Genomic DNA, 27,819 nt, shown 5'->3' on the forward strand with positions numbered 1-27,819 from the left:
TCCTTCCCCCACTCCTCCAGGGCTGGACAACAACCTACACATGACTGATTTCATGGCCATTGCAAAAGGGGCTCTCTCCCCAGTCCATGTGAGTGTCTTACTTTCTCCTTGTGTGGGTGGGTGGGTGCGTGGACGGACTGGCTCCATGTGTACCTCTACCTTGCTTTGTTTGTCAGTCTCTCACCCTGTGTCTACTTCTGTCCCTCTGTTTCTCATTGTTTGTTTCTCCCCCTCTCTATCTACTTCTCTCTCTCTTTCCCTCTGTTACTCATTCTGTGTCTCTCTTCCCCCAGTTCAAGGGACAATAAATGAAAAATTCACACATGCCTGTCAAGGCCATAGCAGAGGCAAGTTCTCGTTCCAGGTTGCATCAGAAACAGGTAAGACCAGAACCTAACTTGCAGTGAAAATTCACTGCAGTCTCTATAACACAGATTTAAACCTTCCCTTGGAATGCTAGTGAATGAGCACAGCACCTGGGCAAACCCCAGTGACTTCTCTGCATGGATTTTCCTCCTTATGATGGGGGAAAGTGTGGGGCAATTTTTTAAATCTCCATTATGAATTATTACACCATAGTTATTTCACAAGCAGGATATTAAGATGGCAGGGGAAGGCAGCAGGCTCCAATGGTGGGAGTACATTCCACTAATCAATGGTGGGAGTACATTCCACTAATCTCTGCCCCACCCCTTTCTCAGGCCAATGAGCTCTTAACTAGGTGTGTCTTCCAATAACAGAAGATGTGTCTCCTTGGCGTCTCACAAGAGAGAGACCAAGGCATAGCTACAGAACTAGTGAACTGCCACAGATCTCACTCTTAATGGGTGAGACATTAGGGAATATCCCAGTGAAAAATACAATCTAACAATGAAGAGTGTAGTAGTTAAGTAATTTGGACAATGATACAGTGGATTAAATGGGGGCAAAACTATAGGTTGCATCTGTTACAGACCCACCCAGGACAAAAAAAAGATGGATTATGGAAAATATCCTGGAAGTTCTTGAAACCACTGTATATTGTACTCACAAGAGACTTAGCTACCCAGACATGTATTGGATAATCAGCGTAAATATGCAAAGATGTTCCCAAGTTACAAAGACAACAACTTTATGATCTAGAAAGCAGAGCTCCAGGCAGAAGAGAAGCCAGTTGGGAGGAACAATGGAGGACAACTGGGAAGTCCATTACCAGTCATAACAAATTATTCAACTTGAGCCAAGTCAGGTAAGAATGCACAGAATGCAGCAGAATAAAGGAAAGCAAATTTTCAGGAATTAAAGTATTGAATGAGCACAATGCAATGGAAAGAGGTATTAAAATCCACAAGCACAGAGGAAGGCTTGAGAAGACTAAAACATAACATAATTGAGGCACACCACAGAGTTCTTCTGGGAAAAGAACAAGCAGTCAGTATAATTCGGGTACTAATTCAATAGATCTGAGGATTAAAAACAAAAAAAATAGCTCATTGTTGGAAATAGAAGAAAAGAACAAATACCTTTTCCTCATAAGCCTTAACTGATTCTGTGAGTTCAACAAGATATTTAAATGAGTTATACCAGCCAAAGGAGTTATGGGAATGAGAAGGGCTTTGAAACAATATGTTGGGATGAAAAAGGTCTGTAGGGAAAAAAGTGGAAAGGGATGAACTCAGAATGGCTGAGATACAGAACGTTTAAAAATGTCTTCAATAAGAAGAATGAATAAAAGAGCTTCAAACAATCAGAAATATGATGGAAATAACATCATAAAAAGCAAGTAAAGGAATACTGGAAAATACAAACATAGAATAGGTGTGTTTGGACAATATGCGTCCCAGCTTAAGAGACTTATTTAGTTATCAAATTTACCAAGATACCGATACATTTTAAAATAAAGGAAAAGTGGGGAGATACCAGAGGACCAGGGAAAAGCAAACACGGTACCAATCCACAAAGAAAGGAAAGAGAAGGGATCCTGCAGCTTTGACATAGCAGCTCTCATTGTGGTATCTCCCAAGATAATTTTGGTTGAGCCAGGTTATTATATATAGATTATAGTAGACTGACGTCCAATGGGCACATAGGTGCTGTAGTGACAATTCAGTGGGCAGTTCTCTCCCATCTGAGTAACTATTAAACCAATGCTCCATCACGGTGTTAGGGGGACTGTGTTACTTGTGATATTGCCTATCAAAGTCTGACCACATGTAGCTATTATATATCCCATAGTACTCTCTGTAGGATTAAGGGTGTTTGCCCTGATGCCTTAGCAATTTCCATCTCAAATAATTATTCTATTTAAATTCCTCCTGCCATTTCAAGTGGACCTGGTATCTTCTGCTTCAGCCATGCAGAATTGCTGTGTGCTTTTAAACAGCTACCCCACTTCATCTCAGAAGTAACTCATTTCAATGGTGAGTGAAACTGACTATCTCACAGGACTATTGTGAAGCTTAATTATTCAGTGGCTTCTATTCTATACAGGTTCTTATATCATAGTATCTGAGCAACTTCCAGAGGTGCATTAAGTGACATGACTAAAACCTATCACATGTGGTTCATTCGCTCTCATCCTCTCCCCAGGGGGAGAATTGTGTGCACAGCAGAGAATTTTGGTTCAATAAGAGGGTTGTTTTGGGGGCAAAAAGATGTTGTAGGGTTTTTTTATTCTTCTCTACAGTCACAGATCAAGTCTGATCCAGGAGTAGAGCTGAGATACCTGTCTGCCATGCACCTGCTTTAGGCCTAAGACTAATGTCCCCTCTTTATAAACTTAGGTTGATTTTATTACTCCTCATTCCATTTACCTGAAGGTGTTTACAAAGATTTTCTCTTAAATCTGTTCCATTAGCAATTGAAGTTACATTGATTGGGTGGTAACTGTCAGCATAACCACAAACAATAGGTTGCACATCTATAGTAAGGTTCAGAGTGGGGGGAGTCAAAGTGCTTCATAAACACTAAGGGCCGGGTTTGCAGAAGGGCTGCGCACCCACCACTCAAAGTGAAATCTATAGGACAAGCATACACGAGCACAGGGCACCCGGCTTGCTAACTGCATGCAAAGAAAGAAAGAAAGAAAGTCTTCATAACTAGTTTCAGGGAAGTCTCTAGCAGGGTGTCACAGGAATCACAGTTAGGTCTGGCCTAATGTCACATTTTCATTAAATGGGTAAGAGAAAGGGAACAGTTTATTCATTTGTTTTCTAAAGGACTCATCCATCTCCAGACATCTAAGGTGCTGTATAAAATTAAAGTATAGGTGAATCAAAGCCAGTTATTCAAATGAAACTGCAAAAGGAAAAGAAACCTTAGAGTTGTTTTCTGGGCAAGGCATAGTGACCTGAGTTCCCCTCAGCGTCTGCTAGATGAAGTAGGTGCATCCTTTGTGTAGGAGAGTGGGATTTTCAAAAGTACCTCAGAAACACAAGTCCCAGCTACTTTCAGCAGCTCTTATTCTCCTTTATCACTAAGACATTTTCAAAAAGTTTAACCTGTGTTGCCAGAAAAGTGGTTGACACACAATCTGTTGTTGGTTAGAAATTCCTGGAATAAAGAAATTGTTCGCTGTATTTTGCATTTGCTCTGTCCTAATTACAATCTATAACATTTGGACAAGGAAGGTTGCTACTCTCCCATTCCCACCTCTCCCTGCAGTTCTGTCCCACTAATTATCAATGTTTTTCATGTGTTTCAGAATTATATATTCATGCAGTTACTGCAGGAGACTTCCCAGATGCCAGGACCAAAACTTGCATTAAAATGATTTGGGAACTGAAAGCCAGGATAAACGTTATCCATTTCCACTTACCTGAAAACCAACAGAATACTGGTCATTTCAGTTTTTCAGACTCTGCTAGGCCTTAATTTAATGTGTTTGTAGAAAGAAGTAGTAGAAATGTTGCCTGTATGTACAGATGGGGGATAATATACTGACCGATATCCTGCCAGGTTATAGGAACTTGCTTAAAATCAGAAAGGCTAAGACAAAATGAATTATACCTAGACAAGGGCATAAAAGGCAAAAAGAAGTAGTTCTATAAATACATTAGGCACAAGAGAAAGACGAAAGAAAGTGTAGGTCCTCTACTTATGCGGGGAAGGAAAGCCAATAACGGACAACATCAACATATGAGATATTTAATGCCTATTTTGCTTTAGTCTTCACTAAAAAGGTTAATTGTGACCAGGTGTTTAACACAATTAATATTAACAAGAAGGAAGGAACACAAGCCAGAAAAAGAAAAGAACAAGCTACAGAATATTTAGATAAGATAGATGTATTCAAGTCATCAGGGCCTCACAAAATTTACCCTGTGGTACTTAAGGAACTAGCTAAAGCAATCTCAGAACCATAAGCAATTATCTTCAAGAACTCATGGAGAATATGCTAGGTCCCAGAGGACTGGAGAAGAGCAAACACAATACTTAACTTTTTTAAAATGAGAACAAAGAGGACCCAGGGAATTATAGACTAATCAGCCTATCTTTAACTGGAAAGATACTGGAACAAATTATTAAATAATCAATTTGTAAGCACCTAGAGGATAATGGAGTGATAAGTAATGGATCTGTCAAGAACAAAGCATGCCAAACCAACCTAATTTCCTACTTTGACAGGGTTACTGGCCTAGTGAATGGGGGGAAAGAAGTTGACATGATGTATTTTAGTAAGACTTTTGACAGTCCTACATGATGTTCTCATAAGCAAAACTATGGAAAATGTGATCTACATGAAGTAGCTATAAAGATGGGGGTTGGACCAAATTGGGAGTTGGATTAGATGGCCTCCTGAGGTCCTTCCAATCCTGCTAGTCTATGATTCTATGGATGCACAACTGGTTAAAAACAGTACTCAGAGTAGTTATCCATAGTTCACCATCAAAGTGGGAGGTCATATCTGTTGGGGTCTCACAGGGGTCTTTGTCCTGGGTCCAGTACTATTCAATATTTTCATTAAATTATTTGGATAATGGAGAGGAGAATATTCTTATAAAATTAGCAGATAACTGCAAGCTGGGAGGGACTGCAAGCACTTTGGAGAACAGGATTAGAATTCAATGTGTCCTTGATGAGTTGATCTGAAATCAGTAAGATGAAATTTAATAAAGTCAAGTGCAAAGTATTCCACTTAGGAAGGACAAATCAAATGCACAAATAGAAAATGAGGAATAACTGGCTAGACAGTTTACCACTGAAAACGATTTGGGGGTTATAGTGGACCACAAACTAACTATGAGTCAACAACGTGATGCAGCTGCAACAAAGACAAATCTCAATCTGGGCTATATTAACAGTAGTGTCATATCTAAGATACAGGAGGTAATTGTCTCAACTCTAGTTGGCACTGGTGAGGTGTCAGACAGAATATTTTGTCCAATTTTGGGTGCCTGACTAAGAAAGATGCAGACAAATTGGAGAGAACCCAGTGGAGCGCAACGAAAATGATAAAAGGTTTAGAAACCCTGACCTATACAAAAAAGGTTAAAAAAACTGGGAATGTTTAGTCTTGAAAAGACTGAAGAGAAACTTGATAAGTCTTCAAATATGGTAAGGGCTGTTAAAGAGAGGACAGTCATCAATTGTTCTGTGTGTCTAATAAAGGTAAAACAGGAAATAGTGGGCTTAAACTGCAGCAAGGGAGATTTAGATTAGTTATCAGGAAAAACTTTCTAACTACAAGGATAAAGTACTGGAACAGGCTTCCAAGGGAGTTTCTGGAATCCCCATCACTGGGAGATTTTAAGAACAGGATAGACAAAGACACTTGTCAGAAATGGTCTAAGTGTACTTGGTCCTGCCTCAGTTCAGGGGGTTGGACTAGATGATCTCTGGAGGTCCCTTCCAATCCTTAATTTCTATGATTCTGTGTCAGACTTGGGACCAACTGATGGAGGAAGCAGCCATAACAAGCATATGTGAGTGATTCCTGCTTGAACTAGGACTAAATTTACAGAAAAGCATCCTTATTGCTAGCCAGATTTGAGTTTACCATGGCAAAGGCTTAATTGCTCAGAAGCATACAGACCAGGTAGAGGCAGTTAATTCTGTAGGAGTTACTAGTGTAAAAGATCAAAGGATCAAATGGAAGGAGCCGCCTTCCTTGTGAGCATTTGTCTTTATAATTATGTGAACTACAGAATTCTGAGCCAAAGAGAAACAGAATTTCCACACTGGAGTGCTGCAAAAACCAGGGGCCTTGCCCCACACTTTTGATCTGGAGACCATGCTGTGTGTACTGGAGATCAACAGTGATAGCCAGAGCTCACTGGCCAATATGAACCCAGACCAGAACACATCGCAGGGAAATTGCCTATTCTATCCGAGGTGAGTACAGAACCAGACAGCCTGCTGCTGAGAATATTCCTGATGGATCAGGTGATTGCTGTGTGTTCTGAGCTGGGTGAATATATCCCCATTGTCTCCAGTTTGAGCGCAGGATTACAGCACACTGGTGAGAATATTCTGTGTGTGAGCAGCGTGAACTTAAAATCAACGTTCATGTTGTAGCCATTGTGGGCACAGACCCAGAGTCAACTGCTGAGAATAGCTGCTCTATCCCATTTGGGAACCAGACCAAGAACACAGTGATCTTTGTGTACATGCTCATGTGAGTGCAGCATCAAAACTGGGTTTTAAAAGAGTGCACAAGTCTGTATTGTACATGGGAGTAGCAGTTCATGACAGCGTGTGTGTGAGAGAACAGGACTCACCAGAGCTTGCATGTGGGCAGGAAGTAAACAGAGTGCACACACACGATTGTAATACTCTATATTCTACCTTTGCTTTGATTTCCACTTAGTAGTGTGTTGATCCCCCACTAGAACTCCAGCCTCATCCTCACACCAGCACTTTTACCAGCTCCTCCCTACATCTGCCTTCTCCCTCCATCAGCTAGATACCCCTAGAATCCTTGCTAGTCCCACTTCTACACAAACCGGTAACCTGAATCAACAAGGCTCCATGGCAAGATGTGTGAGCAGTAGCCAGTGTAAGCCTCCCATTCCTCCTGCGGTCAGACACCTCACCGCATGAACATGGACTGGGCAATGTTTGTAAAGTTTCCATAAAAGACAATGAACTCAAGATAATGAATAGTTAACTATTGATGGTGAACCAGAGAGTATGCCTCACACCAAATGTGGGGATTGCGTGCCATGGAAGGAGGTCGCTGTTTGGGGTGAGTGGTGGTACACCTACAGTGTAAAAGGCAGTCCCCCCAGTGCTGGTTAAGAACTGAGCATATGCAAAAATCACCTGATCAATATATTTTTTTAAAGGTAAGAAATGTGACCATCTATTACAATAGGGACACTCCTTTCTTCTGATGTTCTGTTCATCTACTCTTCTAGATATCAGGATTAAACAAAGGCAAAGACTACAAATGAGAACTGGGCTGTTTACAATAAGAACTAGAGAACAACCATGAACTGGGGTGTTCATCTTCCCACTTGTGAAAGGGAACTGAAGAGTTCTAGGATGACCATATCTCAGACAGTTGGGTTTCCATCTATTCTCCTGCTTCTTCCACACAAAGTCTGCAATCAAGTCCCAAAAGACTATAGCAAAGATGCACAAACAGGGCAGGAAGTAGTGAATTTTAAAATGTTTGTTCAGACTCATTTACCGATGCTTGAAAAATGTTCATCGTTAAGTCAGAGGATTTACTGAATGAACAGAAAACTGCCCCAACTACAGCTGTTGTTAACACAGAATTCCCATCCCACCAGAAAATCCAATACTTTGACATGTGTTTTCTTGCTGAAACTAAATAAAAAGTCAAAATATGAAAAGTTTTCATGGAAAGAAACATTCCAGCATTGTGGAAATGTCAAAATGAAAAAAAAAAAAGACATTTCAAAATTTGAATTTGAAAGTCAAAAGTTTCCAATATCCCCTCAAAAAAATTATTTTCATCAAAACATTTTCCTGTGAAAATTTTTTAATTTTCACAAACCCCACTAGTTAGTTGGGCAAAATTGTAGATAAAAATCAGACAAAAAACTTTGACCGAACTGGCACTGAAAAGATGACAACAGGATCCTGGGGCTGCCAGCGGAACACAGATAGGAGCACAGTGATCCATGCTTGGTGCAGTATCAGCAGAGATTTCAAAGGGGAGTTACTGAGCTTGGTCTTGTCACATCCATCCCTGTCAGGTTCATCAGCGCTTCAGTGCAACCCCTGCATACATCAACTTCCAACTGCTTCTTGTCAGGAACATTTTGTCTCTGTTATTTTGATCTGACATTTGATTCCAGCTCAAGGCACAGAGATGGGAGGATGGAATAAAAGGGGAGCCGGATACATCTCCTCTAACGCACAGTCTGTCTGGTCTCTTGTGCATGGGAATACTGCAATAGGTGCAGAAAGTAAAAACTCCCCTCACATGCAAAGTGTGTGCTGCCAATGCTGAACGCTCTGTACGGATTCGATATTTGGTAAAGACAAAGCACACAAGTGTTACCAACGCACAAGAGAAACACAGATTCCTAAGGGATCATCAGAGGTAGGATGGATCTGTCCAGGACCAAGTGGTGCACTATGTCTTGGGTTTGATGCCACACCCATTTGTAATTCCAATCCATTCCTGAGCCTTGCTACATAGTGTTGTGCCATCTCTCTTTTTTCTCCCAGGGTTAGGCAGTGTTTCCTCAACACTTTTAGGTGAAAAGTCTTTTATGGTACCTGATAATTTCAGGAAGTCTCTCTCTTCCACCTGCCTGTATATCATCCAGAAAGTGATAATTACAGTGTATACAGGGCCTGAGAGAGAGGAGCCTCAGCAGGGATCAGGATGGTGTCATAAGGAAGACAAAATAATCCACTCCAAATTTACAGGGGAGATGGCAGTGAAATTCTGGGACCAGCATGTGCAATAGACAGAACTGTCATCAGAAAACCATGCGCAGCAAAGCACATGTGGTTGGAGAGACACTGATATTTCAATTATACATTAAAATACTTGCCTTCAGTCAGATGGTGCCGCGATGCCACTAAATATTACAGTGGAGGAGACTCAGTCTTTGAATTTCCAGCAAGCGAGGGCTGGAGCTTTGAGTCAAATGACAGTGTCAGTCTCTAGACACTGCTGGAGGTGCAGCTTGACTCAGTTTGCCACCGACAGGAGGTGCAATTTGCACAGCAGTTGTGGAAGATACTGCTGCTTGTTTTCCTCAGCCACATAGCAAACCGCAATCATGCACCCATTATCGTACTCAGACACACGGAGGTAAAGGACAGAGGTGTAAAAAAAACCACTGAGCCAGCCAAGCCTTTGAGTATTGGCATTCACCCTAACAGGGATCAAGGGAGACAGAAGAGACTTTGATTGTTATTTACCTGGGACCCCTGCAGTAACATTGTCTTTGATGAAGCACAAAAGAGCAAACGACACACCTCTACATCCCAGAACGTGCTGTTGCAGCAGGCACTCTGCTGACAACCCAGAGACTGCACCTGTATCTATCAGTTCCTCTCTTAACGAAGGGCAAGATGCCAGTTTCACTTAAGGAAGCTGCTGCATGGTCTTCGCTCATGAAACTAACACAACGCTATTTGGCTAACTCTTGTCCAGTATTCAATCTTACATTCCTGGTTAAAAGTTATTGAGAAGGCTATGCTGAGACAATTCCCAGAGTACCCTAAGTGCCTCAGATCTCCTTAATCCTTGTCAGTCTGGATATAGGATAGCAATTGCACAGATGCCACTGGTTGATGATCACCTCCTGGCAGTGGATGAAGATCATGTGTTCACTCTGACATTTGAGCTATCAGCTGCCATGATACCAATGACCATGAGGTATCACTGAATCACCTGTGGACTGCACCAGCAATTGATATAGCTGCTCTTGGGCAGCTCCATTCCTCCCCAACCAAGTGTTCCCAGAAGTTGGCAGGAGCCACTTGTCCTGAATCAATGTTCTGTCCCGCTTAGAGTGCTGTTATTTGGAGTTTAGCAGGGTTCCATCTCATCCCCACTCCACTCCTGTTTAACGTGTATATACGGCCTTTAAAAGGGTTAGTGAGGAAGTATGAGATGCAGAATGATCAGTGTGCTGATAACACTCAGCTCTTGTTCTCTACCATGCCTGATTCTGCCAGTGCTGTTGAACACCCGGTCATGCTTGGAGATTGGGGCTTGGAAAAAAGGCAAGCTGTTTAAAACTCAATCTGGATATGGCTGAAGTGAAGTTCATAGGCAAAGGAAAGTAGTGAGTAGATGTAACACTGATTTCTCACACCCCACTTGAAGGACGTGTCTACCATCAGTCACTCTCATTCACGTTCTGGGACTAGCGTTGGAGCTCCAGCTACCATCAGTTGACTATGGAACAGCTGTGCCTCATAATGCTTTATTCATGTGTCTGGGAACAGGATACTACTCTATTTACTGTGATTTGTGCCTTTCTCCAGTGCAGATGGGTGACCATTGATGTCCTATCAAGGCACACCACTTACCAGGCAGGCCACTACCTTCTACATCAGTTTTAGTTTCCAAGTTGAGTTAAAATGCAGCTCCATGTACAGGGCATTGCACTAATCTAATCTTGATGAGACAAGTATTGCTTTGCTCTATGAAGTCCTAAGATGCTGGGGGGGTGGGTCCTATCCTCTTCAGAAGTAGCCTCCCCCCCACCTTTACAGGAAATATTGCCACAGCTGCAGACCAGTGGAGGCACTCAACTTGGCGCTCCCACCAACTTATGGTACGCATTCACTGAGAGTCCTTCAGTTTCGGAACCACTTCTCCACCTTGCACTGAAACAACTGAGTGTTGATTTTCAGGGCATGCTGCAAGGCCTGCCTTTTTACTCAAGCGTTTAAGAGACGAAAGGAACATTTTAGTATTGGGATTGAATTTTTATTGGAGATTGCTGGTGGCTCTCACTGAAGTAGCCATCATTTCAAAGGCACCCAGAGTAACAGACATCTTTTTATATGTCTCACTAGATATACAGATAGCTGTTTCCTCATTTGTATGTCTGCTGTTCATTTCTTTGCCTTTGGCATGTGACTTTACATTCATTTGTACTGAAACATCTCTCTGCATGAGACTCACTGTTCTGAATCTCTCAAGTCATTGTGCAGTTTCCAGCTGCCATAGTACATTTGTTATCCTCCTGCTCTGGCGTGATTAGAGTTTGATAAGGATTGAATTTATTCTCTCCCCGTGATGACTGTGCTTGCACCAAGCAGGGATCATGTTGGGCTGGGGTGGGTGGTCTGAGTATGTTCCTATGATTGTAGGAAAGTAGGTATTGAGGGAGCTTGCAATCCTTCCCATTTTCATTTGCTTTTCTAAATAAAGGAGCCTCAACTCTTCATAACAAAACAGCCAAAGCTTCTCAGCCTTTTTCAGCCTTCACACCATTTCCCCCCAAACATGTTATAAAACTGATGATTTTTAAAATTGCTTCATTTTCTCAATTAGAACACGGAAGATGAGTGAACTTGTCTGCAAGAGCTGAAGACCAGGAACACCCAAATCACTACACACATGGAAGGAGAAACCAGCAACTCTTTGGTTTCTTTGGTCTTCCTACTGTGTCCATTTTTTAGCAGCCTTTGTTTTATTAACTTATCTGGTGACAAGAGATCATTCTATCATAGCCGTAATTGGCAAAGTAGACCCTTACTCTAGGGCAGAAAACTACTTGTGTCAGTGGACAAAAGGTTTGGACATTTTCTAGTTCAATAGAGCAGGGGAAAAACCTAGGGCAAGAGCTGACTAAGATGACTCTGTCCAAGTTAATTTTTAACAACTTCTCTGTGTAAACAGCTGTGTACGCAAGGATTACCCACCATTAAGGCTGCACCAGCTAGAGCAAGTTGGTACATGCAGTATGTCTTATCATCTGGGTCAAGTGTTCGTGTTTACTAGTCCACATTAGCTGAAGGTGCAGCAGCATCTTTTGGACCTTGAATCTGCCATTTGGAGTTTCCTATACTCCTCGCTGCATTCTAGCAGCCATTTTATCTTATCTGCCCCAGGGTACCATAACGGGGAACGCTGGCCAGGAAATAGCTTTTTGCAGTATCAGTTCTATTAACCCTTCAGGGTCCATCATTTTCCTGTTCACCTAATGTCCCAGGTTCTTTTGTGAATGCTAGAAACACCTATGCAGTCTTCACTGTAATCTTGTGGTTAGACAGGAGAATGAGAGATCAGTCCTCATTTCTATTCCGTCACTTTGAGACCATAATCAAGTCATAATAATAGTTGTCTATTACGCCCATCTCAGAAAGCTGTTGAGAGCCATGGCAACTCAGGCTCGGCCCCCATAACTAAGCAGATTTGGGCTGTCAACATTTAGGTGAGACCTCTGAAGACGACTTAACTGTTGCAAGAAACTGTACTTGTAGTTCAACAGATGGCTCTCTCTTTGTTGGTGCAGAACCAATGCCTAGCATTAGGGGGCTACACAGTGCTGGAGGTACAGCCTTTGGATGAGAGCTACAACCAAAGCCCTGCCCATTTTTGATTTCTAAAGATTCCATGGCAATTTTCATAAAATATTAAGCCCTACTGACCTAAGGAAATTCCTGTTTGGGTGACTGCATTCTAGATACATAAATACTTGCTACATTTTCAATAGGATTACATATTCTTCACTTTCTGAGCTGAACAGCTGCATAGGGTTGAAATGCACTATTAAGCAGCTGTTTTATTTGAGCCCAGTTGTGGTCACATTTCAGCGATGGACAAAGCAATCCCTGTCTTCTGCAATCAGTAGTTAGTATAGAGGAAAGGGCAAGAATCTCTAATGAACAATTCCGGAATAACCTGCAGAGAGAACTTCCTAATATGTCAGTTATGTGATCTGCACCCTGAAACATAAAGGGCTAAGATTTTCCGAGTCAAATTATTATATATACACATACACACACATATATTGATATATATCAATCATATCACACATACACACAGCCTATTTAACTTAACTGTGGGTATTCTCATTAACCACATAAATGCCTAATCCTTCTTTAAACCCTGGGTCTCAGTATGGTAATTGTGCAATGGATGTTCCCCTCTCAGGTTCAATGCAAAAATTATCCTCATTAAGAGACGCTACCTCAGTAACAGTTAACTACTTTACTAAACTATTATGGTGTCATCTGTCTGCACCAGAACACACAATTTTAGTCATGGCTATTGCAGGTGAGGTTGTTTACTACGTCTGAAAAAAAAAATGTAGACATTTAAGGAAAGTGTATTCCACAGGTTATCTTTAGATTATGTGTTTTTTTGTTGTTGGTTTTTTGTGGTCTCATAAAGACAAAATCCAAATTACTAAACAATTAGGGATTTGTGAACGTAATTCTAAGCATAATTTTATGGCGCTGAATAGTGCTCTCTTCTACTGCTCCTAGTTTCTTCATAAACTTTCCAAGAGAGTTATTGGATCAGGGTAGTTTATACTATCGCTTACCTTCTGAGAGCCATTTTGCCCCCCGCCATTTAAAAAAAAACAAACAAAGTTACACATACAATGTAGGGTAGCTATGGCCTTTTGTCTTAGGTCTGAAAACTTGAAAGCACATCAAATAAATTAGGCACACTCCCTCATTCATGAGAAAGTAAGTACATCTAGCATTTCAAAGGGAGTGTTAACCCGAAAAAGCAGCAATCAACAGTATGCCTAATTCCAATAGTTACCCATTGGCTTTTTGTTTACAGTACTCTAAGCCTGCAAGGAACCAGCAGAGCAACTGAACACTCCATCCTCTGGCTGGTGATTCTTCCCCCGTTGGCTCACTTATCCTTTGAAAGGCACTAGGATGAAGATTCTCCATCTCCTGGCTCAGAGGAACACGAACATTCACCCTGTTTGCTAGGGGAAACTCTTCAGGGGTCTCTTTGCAGTATAATCACACACAGTATTGCCTTCACCAAGACAAAATATGTTCAAATCATTGGTCTAAAGGAGATGTAGCCATATTTTCCCCACTGTCATGGATTTTAGGAATTATGAAAGAATGTAAGAGACCTTGGATTTTTTTTTTTTTTTTTTTTTTTAAAGATTTCTTAAACTGAATAATTCTACTTACTGAAATGTTCACTCACTGGTGACAGGTCCTTCTATACGGAGACACTAATTCAGTCCTGATTAAAAGAAGGCAAAGTACCAATCTTTTTAGAATGTAAAGGAAAGTGAGACTTGCCTTAACTGATTTACCAAAATAGTGGGTTAACAAGAAGGATGTTTTTAAATTTGGAGTTTCTGGTTATGATGGGATGCAAAGAAAGGATATAAACAGGAATGGGAGTTCCTGTTCAGTTTGTGATGCATCACTCACCACTCTTTTGCCCCAATTTAACTGATGCAGTTACTGTATTACCATGGTAGCATTGTCTGAAATGCTTCCAGTTCCACGCGCAGGGCCAGTTACGCAGAACTGCAGGGCCTCAATGCATGGACCAGACGATGGTATAGGGAGGAGGGGTTTAGATTTATTAGGAACTAGGGAACCCTTTGGAAAACAGGGAGCTTGTACAGGAAGTATGGGCTCCACCTAAACCAACATGAAACCAGATTGCTGGCACTTAAAATTAAAAAGGCCATATAGCAGTTTTTAAAACTAAGGGCTGGGGGAAAGCCAACAGGTGCGGAGGAGCACATGGTTCGGACAGATACATCCCATAGGGCAAGATCTATTAATGGAGATTCTCTATGCCCTAGTAAGGAGGAGAGGATGGATGATGATAAAATATGGGTAGGATTTGATAAACAGTCAAATGAAAAAAGAGTCCTATTCAATTACATCATGTAATGGCAGACAGCTAAAAAGTGACTAGTTCTTAAAGTGCTTATATACAAATGCTAAAAGTCTAAATAATAAGATGAGTGAACTAGAGTGCCTCATATTAAATGAGAATATTGATATAATAGGCATCACAGAAAGTTGATGGAATGAGAATAATCAATGGGACACAATAATACCAGGCTACAAAATATATCAGAAGGACAGAACAGGTCATGCTGGTGGGGGAGTGGCACTATATGTGAAAGAAAGCATAGTATTAAATGAAGTAAAAATCTTAAATGAACCAAACTATCATAGAATCTCTATGGACAGTAATTCCATGCGCTAATAATAAGAATATAGCAGTAGGGATATATTACCGACCACCTGACCAAGATGGTGATAGAGACTGAAAGGCTCAGGGAGATTAGAGATGCTACAAAAATAAAAAAACTCAATAATAATGGGGGATTGCAACTATCCCCTGGTTGAGTGGGTACATGTCACTTCAGGACAGGATGAAGAAAAAGTTTTTTGATACCTTAATTGACTGCTTTTTGGAGCAGCTAGTCCTGCAACCCATGAGAGGAAAGGTGATTCCTGATTTAGTCCTAAGTGGAGCACAGGATCTGGTCCAAGAGATGAATACAGCTGGACCGCTTGGTAATAGTGACCATAATATAATTAAATTTAACATTCCTGTGGCAGGGAAAACACCACAACAGTCCAACATGGTAGCATTTAATTTCAGAAACAAACTGCACAAAGATGAACTAAAAGGTACAGCGCCAAAAGTGAAATCCCTGCAAGCTGCATGGAAATATTTTAAAGACACCGTAAGAGAGGCTCAACTTAAATGTTGACCCCAAATTAAAAAACATAGTAAGAGAACCAAAAAAGTACCACCATGGCTAAACAAAAGAAGCAGTGAGAGGCAAAAAGTCATCCTTTAAAAAGTGGAAGTTAAATCCTAGTGAGGAAAACAGAAAGGGGCATAAACTCTGGCAAGTGAAGTGTAAAAGTATAATTAGGAAGGCCAAAAATTTTTGAAGAACAGCTTGCCAAAGACCTAAAAAGTAATAGCAAAAAAAATCTGAGTACTCAAGGATGATAAGAGAATGTGAAGAAACTAAATTAATTATTTTCTTCAGTCTTCATGGAGATTCCGAAACCTGAGCCATTCTTCTTAGGTGACAAATCTGAGGAACTGTCCCAGATTGAGATGTCATTAGAGGTGGTTTTGGAACCAATTTATAAACTAAACAGTAATAAGTCACCAGGACCAGACAGTATTCACCCATGAGTTCTGAAGGAACTCATATGTGAAACTGCAGAACTACTAACTGTGGTTTGTAACCTATCATTTAAATCAGCTTCTGTACCAAATGACTGGAGGATAGCTAATGTGATGCCAATTTTTAAAAAGGGCTCTAGAGCTGATCCTGGCAATTACAGGCTGTTAGGACTGATTTCAGTACCAGGCAAACTGGTTGAAATTATAGTAAAGAACAGAATTGTCACACACAGATGAATATAATTTGTTGGGGAAGAGTCAACATGGTTTTGTAAAGGGAAATCAAGGCTCACAATCTCCTAGAATTTTTTGAGGAGGTCAACAAGCATGTGAACAAGGGGGATCCAGTGGATATAGTGTACTTAGATTTTCAGAAAGCCTTTGACAAGGTCCCTCACGAAAGACTCTTAAGCAAAGTAAGCTGTCATGGGATAAGAGGAAAGGTCCTCTCAAAAATTGGTAAGAAGGTCTCACCTTTTAACCTTTGTTGGTTAAAAGATAGGAAACAAAGATTAGTAAAAATGGTTAGTTTTCCAAATGGAAAGAGGTAAATAGTTGTCCCCCACAGGGGTATATACTGGGACCAGTACTATTTAACATATTCATAAATGATCTGGAAAAAGGGGTAAACAGTGATGTGGCAAAATTTGCAACAATACAAAACTATTCATGATAGTTAAGCCCAGTGCAGACTGCAAAGAGCTACAAAGGGATCTTACAAAACTGGGTGACTAAATTTCATCTGCCATTTTGTTGCCCAATGTTGATAAATGCAAAATAATGCACACTGGAAAACAAATCTCAACTATATAAAATGACAGGGTCTAAATTAGCTGTTGCCACTCAAGAGAGAGATCATGGAGTCATTGTGGGTAGTTCTTTGAAAACATCCACTCAATGTGCAGCAGCAGTCAAAAAAGCGAATAGAAAGTTGGGAATCATTAAGAAAGGGCTAGATAATAAGACAGAAAATATCAAATTGCCTCTACATAAATCCATGGTAAGCCCATATCTTGAATACTGCATGCAAATCTGATCGCCCCATCACAAAAAAGATATTGGAACTGGAAAAGGTTCAGAAAAGGGCAACAAAAATGATTAGAGGTATGGAACAGCTTCATTATGAGGAGAGATTAATAAAACTGGGACTTTCAGCTTGGAAAAGAGAAGACTAAGGGGAGATATGATAGTGGTCTATAAAATCATGACTAGTGTGGAGAAAGTAAATAAGGACATGTTATTTACTCCTCATAACACAAGAACTAGAGGTCACTAAATGAAAGGAGGCAGCAAGTTTAAAATCAAGCAAAAGGAAGTATTGCTTCACACCACGCGGTCAACCTGTGGAACTCTTTGCCAGAGGATGTTGTGAAGTCCAAGACTAACACGGTTCAAAAAAGAACTAGATAAATTCATGGAGGATAGATCCATCAATGACTATTAGCCAGGATGGGCAGGGATGGTGTCCCCAGCCTCTGTTTGCCAGAAGGTGGGAATGGGTGACAGGATGGGTCACTTGATGCTCTATTCATTCCATCTGGGGCACCTGGGATTGGCCACTGTTGGAAGACAGGATACTGGGCTAGATGAACCTTTGGCTATGACCACATCAATTTAAATAAATAATAAATCGAGATATACCAATCTCCTAGAACTGGAAGGGACCTTGAAAAGTCATCAAGTCCAGCCCCTTGCCTTCACTAGCAGGACCAAGTATGATTTCTGCCTCAGATCCCTAACTGGCCCCTCAAGGATTGAACTCACAACCCTGGGTTTAGCAGGCCAATGCTCAAACCACTGAGCTATCCCTCCCCCCAATTTCTCACCCCAAGGCACTCAATGCCCTAAAATGTCTGCCTTATCCCTCTGTGTCTAAACTCATTATTTCGTCTGCCAAAGGCCCAGGCCTCCCGCTTTAAATCAGTCGCTGCCGCCACCGCCACCACCACTTCCCAGGTATCAGGAACAGACAAGCAGTTGGGTGAAGTTAATCTAGATGAAGCAGACTGAGTTGAATTACTAGTTACTTTTTTGCCTGGAAAATGTTGGCTGGTATCTCAAACAGCTAAAGAACCCTCCAAAAACTGAAGTACAAAAAAAGGGACACAGAACAGTCAAGACAGAAAACTTGTTTTTGTCAATTTTTTTTTAAATCCCAGCCCAGCTTCTACTAAGCCTGGACACTACTTACAACACTCCTAGAACTGTAGAAGAATGGAAACACAACAGGGAAAGGGGGGCAAGACAGCACAGTGGCCAGCTTCAGACACTCACATACATTAAGCCAGCAAAGACTGGAGTCAGCAAGGCCCAAGTGCCCCACTAACAGGAACAATCCCAAACACGAAGGTAGCACGTGAAATGTATTTACCTATTTAAACACAGGCAGCTGGTTAGGCTAGGATGGGGAAGATAACTGCTAATTCCTTGTACTACAAGGAAGGAATGAAGTAAAAAAAACCAAGCCCGTGGGCAGGTTTTTTGTTTTGTGAACCTCTGTCTCTGTGCTGCTGGTAACAGTGGTAAGTATAAAAAAATCAAAGAAAAATAATCTATTTATAGAACAAGTCAGTAGTCTGAGACATTTAGAAAAAAGTAAAAACAAGTCCTTTTTAAAAAATGGATTTACTAAAACAACTGTCACCCAGGATTACTCCACGCCCTCTGTCCACCGGCAAAGCCAGGGGCAACTTCCAGCAGGATCTGCTGCTTGATTGTAGGCAAAGCCAGCAGGGAGGGGATCTGCGCTGTGATCAGTATCTGCAGACTGATTGTTGGTATCGCTCAAGGCCATGCCTGTAGCCTCGTGATACTGGAAATACTTGTGAATGGAAGTTTTCATAGAAGCACATGTCAAGGTAACCCGTGAGGTAAGTGGGCTGTCCTCGTTCCTCCCCATCCCTAGGCACAGATCACACCGCTATATCTCTCCACCAGCTCCAGCCTGTGTCAAACAACTGTAATATACAGGAGCAGGGAACACTAACAATGCCTAGAACAGGAGAGATGACCCCTGTAGAGAGGGAAAGTGCTCTTTGCTTTCCAAGCTCTGGCACAAATTGACATCTTAACTGACGCTTTGTGGCCCTCCTCAGGATGGGGAGATTGACTTTCCCCGTCAGGGAAATATACATGGTGGGGCGGGGCAGGGCTGGGTGTCTTTTTGGTAAACAGAACCAGTGCTGACTTCTGAAACCTTGAGCTCCTTTGTCCTCTAACTACAAAACAGACACTAAGAGCTATTCAGCCACCCCCTTCCATCCCTATAATGTAGTGTGAGCTGCCTGGCCATTGAGGCAGGTTCATTATTCCCATACATTTCCCTGTTGGCTCAGTTGGTACGGAGAGACCACTGGGCTAAAGATAACTTCCAAATCTCTGCATGGACAATACAACTCCATGGGGCAACCTGGTAGGGCTGAAAGCTCCAGCTAATGGCCACCAATTCCAGGCCAACCCCACTTCCCATTTCACAGATGCTCTTTTAACACACCCAAGTGTCTAATCTAACAGCTCCATGTCTGCTCAGTCTCTGAAGGCAGCATCCACACTCAGCTGGGAACACTTTCATTTAAAATATTGGCTGGAACTCCCACAGAGATGGTGTCTGCATTGATGGTTTGGAACCACTGTGCCTCTGACATCCCCGTTGTACAGAGGAAGCCAGCAACAGGGGACCATCTCTGCTGCAGGGCTGTACATCCTTGGTAGTGAGGCTGAGTGGCTACATTAGCTTCAAACACCCTCTTTCAATAGGGTCTCCGTGGTCCGTTTTCCCCAAGTCCCAGAGAAACTGAGTAGCTGCTAACTTGTCTCCTTGAGATCTTCCATTGGTAACTTGTAGCTCAGTAAGAATGGGGGAGGTGATGCATGAGCTGGGCTACTTGGGCCCTGCATCGGTTTCTTTGCGCAGTTCATACAGATGTAATCCTCATTTTCTGCCATTTCTGGAGAGACGCCAACACAAACTTGATGAAACCACTCGTCACAGCCACCATCACACTGCACCCAATCTACCTGCAAGAGACAAGATCAACAACACATGAAGAACACAAGAGGGAGAAAGATGTCAGATTCAACTCTCCAGACCAGTGTCAGAAAATAAGCCTGGCACTCTGCTTGGGTAAACAGTCAATGGCAGCTAAAGTAATTACAGTTCTTTGCTAGGACGAAACCAAGGAAGATAGTTAGACAAACTTGGCATTGCCTTCTACAGCTGCAACACTTCACACTCAACCAGTCCTGAAGATGCAGAAGCTGCACGGTTTCAGTGTGGCCTATAGTTTAGGTATGATTTCAGTACAGTTGAGTAGTATCAATAGACCCTGATAAAGGATCACATCCTATAACGTGATGACTCTCTTCTTAGTCAGATGTGGGGAATTTTATAAGTTCATCTTGCCCAAAGCTACCTGCACAATACCAGCCTAAACATTCAGGAATGTTCCTCCAAGATAATCTGTTGTATTTATGTCAATATCTCCTTAAGTACCCAAGAAAGCAGAAACACACAAGTTTAGTCAGTTGCACAGGGCAAACAAAGAGCACTAGTAACACACGCAAAGGGAATGAATTAGCACTATCCTGATTCCTAAGGATCAATTACAATGAAAATGTTGGGGTGAAAATGCCTTTTGAAATCCAGGAAAGCCTAAATTACATGTTACCAGAGGGCAAGGACACGTGACTAGCCCTTGGGAAAGAGCAACGACAGTGCCTATATGGTGACCACTTTTCAGACAAAAATAATGTATTTATTTTCTTTTTTTGCTGTAAGTATCCTCCCTCCCAGCAGAATCCAAAACAGATTACTGACAGTTTCTCATTTAAAACATACTAATTTACCCATTTCTCTATTCTCCCCTTCTTCAATCCGACCCCCCTTCTCTCCCATCCAGGTCACCTCCATGAATTTCAGTCCAGCTGCCTTCACCTAAATAGACGGAGAGGATGGTACCAACTGGGACTCAATGTGCCTCCTGAGAAATGCATAAATCATAACTTATTATCTACCAAACCTCTGTCTACTACAAAGACCCAGTTCTTCTCTTATCCTAGGCCAGGATACTCTCAGTGCCATTCCAGACTCCTTACTTCAACTACCTGATCACTTTACACCATGAGGTGTTTTCTGATTTTTATTTTGAAAAATGGCAATTAAGCTCCACTTCGGTCTCCCCTGGTGAATCTTCAGCATAACACACGCTCAAACATAATTTGTCAAAGCCACTATTTGCCTCAACTTTTCTGAACAAAAGCACCTCCTTGCTTTACCTGATCCTCCCTCACTCGTGACCATGCTCCCTAGCCTCAGCAATACTCTGGAATAAGAGGGTTTCACTTACCACTTTACCTAGACCATCCTCCCTTTGATTTTCCAAGTACTAAAACTGTTCAGTTTGTCTCCTCGACTATGTAAGTTTTCAGAACTATCAGTCACTCTTCCCTGAGGACCTTCAGCAAGAAGCCAATGACATTCACTTGGTACAAGAAGAAACTAATGGCTTTGCTGTTCCCTCATCCTTTCGCTAGAGCTCATCTCGAAGTATTTCTTTTCTCCCTCCTAGACTTTTCATTGCTGGATTCAACCATTAATAATTTTGATCCAGCTGATCAAGCAAACATGTACCATCTACCAGTTAAGTTTGACATTAAAGCTTAACTCCAAATAATGAAGCCCTTTCCTAGGGGAAAAAACTTTGTCCCGTGACTATCTTCTATCATTCCCGCTAACATAGTCCTACCTTCGCTTCCAGGCCCAAGTTGGACAACCAATCATCTTTGACTTGATCTAAGTTTTCTTTGTTCTCACACTGCACAGGCAGTAATAGGCAGACTTGCAATCTGAGGAACCCTACCAGAATTCATCCCCCCTTCCTTTGACCCTGTCTCAGATGACATCCTTATTCACTACCAATTGCAATCTTCTCTCTACCGTTTTCTTAAATTTTTATTCTTAGACCCGGGAGGGCGGGGGTCTCGAATGTGGCTGTTAGGCTAGTCTCACTCCAGGAAACAGAAGAACAATACTCCCCTCTTCCTGGTTCTACCAACTTACTCTGCATATCAGGATCTATTTCAAACTGCTCCTTAGTATTCCAAACACTTCATGGAGTTGGTCTACCCTAACTGAGCTCAGATCTATTTATCTGGCTACTTTCTCACTCTGGACTTTCTGATCTCCCTCAATTTCTGTCCACAATTAGGGAGCTTATTCACTGGTGCTATCTTATTTAGCTGAAATTCTTCCCTGCCTCCCCTCAGCTACCAAGTCACTTCTTTAATTTTGCCTTAAATCTTTCCCTTATTCTTTTATCTCATGTTCTTCCTCCCCCAACACTTAATGCAAGTAGAAAACTGCAATAGCACATGAAGGAGGCTGTTAGAAGTGGATATATACTTCAACAGCCTCATGGAGTCTTTCGGCACACTGAACCTAAATTCTACAACAAATCCCTCAATTTCTGCAGCATACTGAATTTTTTGCAGCAGCTTCATGTAAATGCCAAAATAGACATTTTAATTCAATTAAATACAAAAATGAATAATACAACATTGCAGAAATTTACATCAGGAAGATGATTTTTGCAACCATAAAGACTAAAGTCTTAAATGAAAGTTTAGATTCTGTGGCCAAATTCTGTAGCTGTGTGGATTCTGCAGCAGAAGAATTTCAGAAAACAAAGGAACCTAATTATTGCATTAGGCCAAGACAGGCCCATATAAACTTAGCTGCACTACTGCTTCCAATAACCTTAGACCATGTAACAGTCCAAAACTATTGAACTGGTAGCCAGTGGCTGACAAAGTTACCTGACATACTTACAACTCTGATGTTGCCGTACATTTAAGGGAAAAACACCCTAAACTTTTAGAGGAATTTGCTGTAGAACAAAAACAAATCTGTTCAAGAGAAACAAAAGTAAATCAAAACTATTTTAAAAGCCCTTAGGCACCAGCAGGTCAATCATTTTCTGAGTAAAAGCAGATTTTAATTTGAATGTGATAAGAAGAAACTGGAATCAGAAGATTAAGGAACTACTGTATTAATAAAAAACAACTTACTGGTACATTTATCAAAGCCATTAACTGCTGGAACTCTGCTTATAGGATCACATGAAACTGAACTCAAGATATACTAGAAAATAATTGAAATTGTAATGTTTTTGAAGCAAAGCAACAATTAACGATCAAAACTAACTGAAGGTTTTACTTAAGTTCATGATCAAACTATAGCTTTATCAGTTGAGAAGTTAATGCCTGCAGTTCCAGGAATTTACTCCCGGGGGAATTCTGCGCCAAAAAAAAACGGTTACCCACCTTTTAGCAACTGTTGTTCGAGATGTGTTGTTCATGTCCATTCAAAGTAGGTGTGCGCGCGCTGCGTGCACGCCAGCCGGAAGATTTTCCCTAGCAGCGTCCGTAGAGTCGGCCCGGGCGCCCCCTGGAGTGGCGCCACCACGGCGCCCTATAAAGGGGCCCGCCGACCCTCCACCCCCTCAATTCCTTCTTGCCAGCACTCCGACAGAGGGGCAGGAGGGTGCGTGTTGGAATGGACATGAACAACACATCTTGAAGAACAACAGTTACTAAAAGGCGTGTAACCGTTTTTTCTTCGAGTGGTTGTTCATGTCCATTCAAAGTATGTAGCTCACAAGCCTAACCTTAGGAGGTGGGATCAGAGATCACTGCTGACTGGAGAACTGCACGCCCGAAGGCTGCGTCATCCCTTGCCTGGTGTGTGATGGCGTAGTGAGACAAGAACGTGTGGATGGAGGACCACGTGGCTGCTCTACAAATCTCCTGAGTCGGAACCTGAGCCAGGAACGCCACAGAGGAGGCCTGCGCCCTAGTGGAGTGTGCCGTGACCGGAGGGACTGGAGTCCTAGCTATACGGTAGCATTCCCGGATGCAGGTCGCGATCCATGAAGAGATTCGCTGAGAGGAGACCGGGATCCCCTTCATCCTTTCCGCCACTGCGACGAAGAGCTGGGTCGAGTGTCTGAACGGCTTGGTACGCTCTATGTAAAAAGCCAAGGTCCTGCGGACATCCAGGGAACGTAGCCTCCGTTCTTCACTGGACGAGTGTGGTTTCGGATAAAACACCGGGAGAAAGATATCTTGGCCCATGTGGAACTGTGAAACGACCTTGGGTAGGAAAGCCAGATGAGGTCTAAGTTGGACCTTGTCCTTGTAGAAGACTGTGTACGGGGGCGCAGATGTTAACGCTCCAAGCTCTGACACCTCAGCTCTTCTGGCTGAGGTGATCGCCACAAGGAAGGCGGTCTTGTACGACAGGTACAGCAGGGAGCACGAAGCCAGAGGCTCAAAGGGAGGCCCTGAAAGGGCGGAGAGGACCAGATTCAGGTTCCAAGCAGGGGTCGGCTGACGCACATGCGGGAAGAGCCTGTCCATTCCCTTCAGGAAATGCCCAACCAGCGGGTTCGCAAACACTGAGGCACCCCTCTCTCCCGGATGAAAAGCAGATATGGTCACCAAATGAACCAAATGCCCCTGAGCTCCCGTGGGACTTCCTCCACCGCCCCTGCCTCTGTGAGGAACTTCACTTCTTGAATTAGAAGTTGCTCGTGAGATGGGTCCCTGAAGAGGGACAGGGAAGGGGATTGGTGGAGTGGAAGGGAGGAGAACTGGATAGAATATCCCCTCTCTATCGTGCAGAGGAACCATCTGTCCGACGTGATTCGGGACCAGGCACGGTAGAAGTGGGACAGACATGACCCAAAGGTAAGGGTGGAAGGATCCAGAGTCTCGATTGGTAGGTCGCCCTCGACCGTACCATCAAATAGGGGGTTTAGGCCCTGATGGTGGTCTCGATTGACCAGACGCCTGGCCGGAGGGGTGGCGTTGGTGACACCTCCTACCATTTCTGCCCCGCCTGCACCCCAGCTCCTGGTGAGTCTTTGGCTGGTATGGGTGAGGGGCCGCCTGCGGCCTAAATTGTCTGCGCTGGGTCACAGGGGTATGCAAGCCCAGCAAGCAAAGCGTGGCCCTCGAGTCCTTTAAGCTATGCAGACGTTTGTCCATTTTCTCCGAAAACGGAATCTGCCCTTTGAAGGGGAGGTCTTGAATTGTCTGCTGGACCTCATAGGACAGGCCCAAGACCTGGAGCCAGGCTCCCCGCCACATAACCAGGCCCATGGCCAGGGTGCACAAGGCTGAGTCTGCCACATCTATGACGGCCTGGAGAGAGGCTCGGGAGATCAGTTTGTCCTCCTCCACTAGGGCTGAGAATTCTGACCTTGAGTCCTGTGGAAGGAGCTCCGCAAACTTCGACATGGCCGAACATGTGTTGTGACCGTATCAGCTTACTATTGCCTGCTGGTTGGCAATGTGGAGTTGTAGGAGCCCCGTGGAGTACACCTTTCTACCAAAGAGCTCAAGTCTTTTCGTGTCCCTGCTCTTTGGAATTGACCCCTGAAACCCTTGATGCTCCCGCTGGTTGGCCGAACCTACTACCAGGGAGTCCAGGGAAGGATGGATGTATAAGTGTTCATGCCTTTTAGAGGGGACGAAGTAGCGCCGCTCCGTCCTCTTGGCAGTAGGGGCCAGTGAGGCTGCTGTTTTCCATAAGGTGTGGGATGTATCCGCTATAGTCTTTATCAGCGAGACAGCCACCCTGGATGGCCCTGAGGGAGCCAGGATGTCCACTATAGGGTCCGCATCCACCTCGATTTCCTCTGCTTGGATTGCAAGGCTCTGACCCGCTCGCCGAAGCAATTGTTGGAGGATTCGAGTGTCCTCTAGGGCCAGTGCCGCAGCCATGTCCGAGACTGCCTTGTCCGGGGAGGATGACAAGGAGATAACATGGAGAGGCCCTTCCTCCGGTGCATGCAGCCCTTCAGGGTCCTGCGGCACACGGTATTGAGGTTGCAGTGCCGGTTCCAAGTCTAAATGCGGCACAGCGACCGGTACCGGGGTTGCCAATGAGCGGCTTGGCGTATCATGCGGTGCTGGCGGAGCCCGAACTGAAGCTGCTGCCGGTGCCGCTGCCCAGCTAGGGGGTGCTGAACTTGACAATGGCACAACTCTGCCCAGCGACGGTGCCGGTGGAGGAGGCAGCTCGAGGCCAACCACGATCGAGGACCAAACACCTGGCCTACCAACTGATGGTAGGCCCAGGCAGTCCAAAACGGCCACTGCGGGGGCGGCTGCCATTGTTGCTGCCACTGCGGGTAACGTTCGTGGCTTGCCCCCAAAACCGATCTTCTGCTCCGCGACCGGATAGAGCGATAGGAGTCTGCCTCTCAGTCTGAGGTCTCTGGGTATGAGGACCTGGGGGGAGCAGCGCCCGGTGCCAATGGAGAGAGGTGCGGAGGCGGCAGGGAGCCTCTCATCTGGTCTGGTGCCGCCTTCACGGTGCAGTGCGGGAAGGGAGGCGACAGCATGACCGGCTTGCCCCTAGATTGCACTGGGGGACGGACCACAGTAGGCAACTCCCTATAATGTGGGGAAGCCGGCGCCAGGAGACCCATTAGATCTGAGGCTGCCTCGAACGCCTCCGGCATCGACGGGGAGCGTATGTCTCCGCTCAGGTCCGGGGACTTAGGCTAGTCTGGACTCAATCGCCCTCTCCACGGTGCGGGAGTCAACAGAACCACCGAGGGCTGTAGCTCAGCCTGTCCGCTTGCAGCCACAGACGGCGTCGGCCTCAGATCCTGGTGGGGTGACGGATCCCTCACCGGCTTCCTTCTCTTGGCGGGCACCGGCGAAGGTTAGTGGTGCCTCACTGAGGCCGACTTCCTGTGACCCGACTCCGTCCAGTGCCGGGTTTTTGACGACTTGGGCTGGGCCCTAAGTCCTGATGCCAGTGCCGGGACGCTCCACACCGAGGATGACGTGCTGGGCACCGCCTCAGCCGGTTCCAGGTCCGAAGGGCCGCCTCTATCAGGAGGATTCTAAGTCTCTGAGCCCTGTCCTTAAGAGTTCGCGGGCGGAAGCCTCTACAGATAGAGCACCAGTCTTTTTGGCGGCTCTCTCCGAGGCACCTCAAACAAGCAGGTCACTCTTGGGCATGAATTTCCCGCAGTTCTTGCAGAATTTGAACCCGGGGGACCCAGGCATGCCCCGACGAGCAACGAAGACTCAGGTGGGGGGGCGGACCCCCAACTACAAAGAACTATATACAAAGATCTACTTAACTAACTATAATGTAACTGAATACACGGACTAAACAGTAAGGATAGGACATTGCCAACTTGCTATGCGCAAGAGAAGTTCCAGCTAGCTGTCACCGGCAGTAAGAAGGAACTGAGGGGGTGAAGGGTTGGCGGGCCCCTTTATATGGCATCATGGTGGCGCCACTCCAGGGGGCGCCCGGGCCGACCCTACGGACACTGCTAGGAAAAATCTTCTGGCTGGCGTGCACGCAGCGCGCGCACTCCTACTTTGAATGGACATGAACAACCACTCGAAGAATTTAAAATTCTGCATATTTTATTTGTCAAAATAATGCAATATAATCAAGCTGGTTTCAATTATTTAGGTAATTTATTTAAACTACAATACAATGGATGGAGAATGGGAGTGGGGAGCACTAGAGGAAATCACCAAATCCCCTTGCCTAATAGTAATGTATCTAGGTTTGACTCTATTTCTAGTTATTAATCAACAAATATGTGCAGCCACATGCTCAGTGTTACATCACAGGCAACCGGAGAGCAAATGAGGGCTGGGGAATCAAACTCAGAATTTATACTGGCTACTGACCATATCCAGAAAGGTCAGCAGCAAACAGTTCATGGTGCACATTTTGTTAAGAAATTTTTTCAGTC

General features: G+C 43.7%; 1 protein-coding gene and 1 long non-coding RNA gene across 5 annotated transcripts in view; one reads left to right on the forward strand and one right to left on the reverse strand.

Moving 5' to 3' along the window:
* The first annotated feature begins 147 nt into the window (after positions 1–147).
* On the forward strand, positions 148–14,521 carry LOC127032152 (uncharacterized). Of its 2 annotated transcripts, none has more exons than XR_007768721.1 (3): positions 148–380; positions 1,123–1,228; positions 13,667–14,521. It is a non-coding gene; the product is annotated as an uncharacterized LOC127032152 (long non-coding RNA). The 2 variants fall into 2 exon arrangements; XR_007768720.1 differs by lacking the exon at positions 13,667–14,521 and adding an exon at positions 7,338–7,667.
* Positions 14,522–18,155: 3,634 nt separating this feature from the next.
* KDM5A (lysine demethylase 5A) overlaps positions 18,156–27,819 on the reverse strand; it is an 80,526-nt gene continuing 70,862 nt past the window's right edge. For 2 of the 3 annotated variants that reach the window (XM_050917953.1, XM_050917940.1), the window contains one exon: positions 18,156–20,044. In XM_050917953.1, coding sequence (XP_050773910.1) covers positions 19,832–20,044 — 213 coding nt within the window. In that variant the 3' untranslated portion in view covers positions 18,156–19,831. Of the gene's footprint in view, positions 20,045–22,853; positions 22,931–27,819 lie in introns of all 3 variants that reach the window. The other variant, XM_050917946.1, reaches the window with a different exon arrangement.

This window comes from Gopherus flavomarginatus, chromosome 1 (genome assembly GCF_025201925.1).
Source record: "Gopherus flavomarginatus isolate rGopFla2 chromosome 1, rGopFla2.mat.asm, whole genome shotgun sequence".
Taxonomy (NCBI): Eukaryota; Metazoa; Chordata; order Testudines; family Testudinidae; genus Gopherus; species Gopherus flavomarginatus.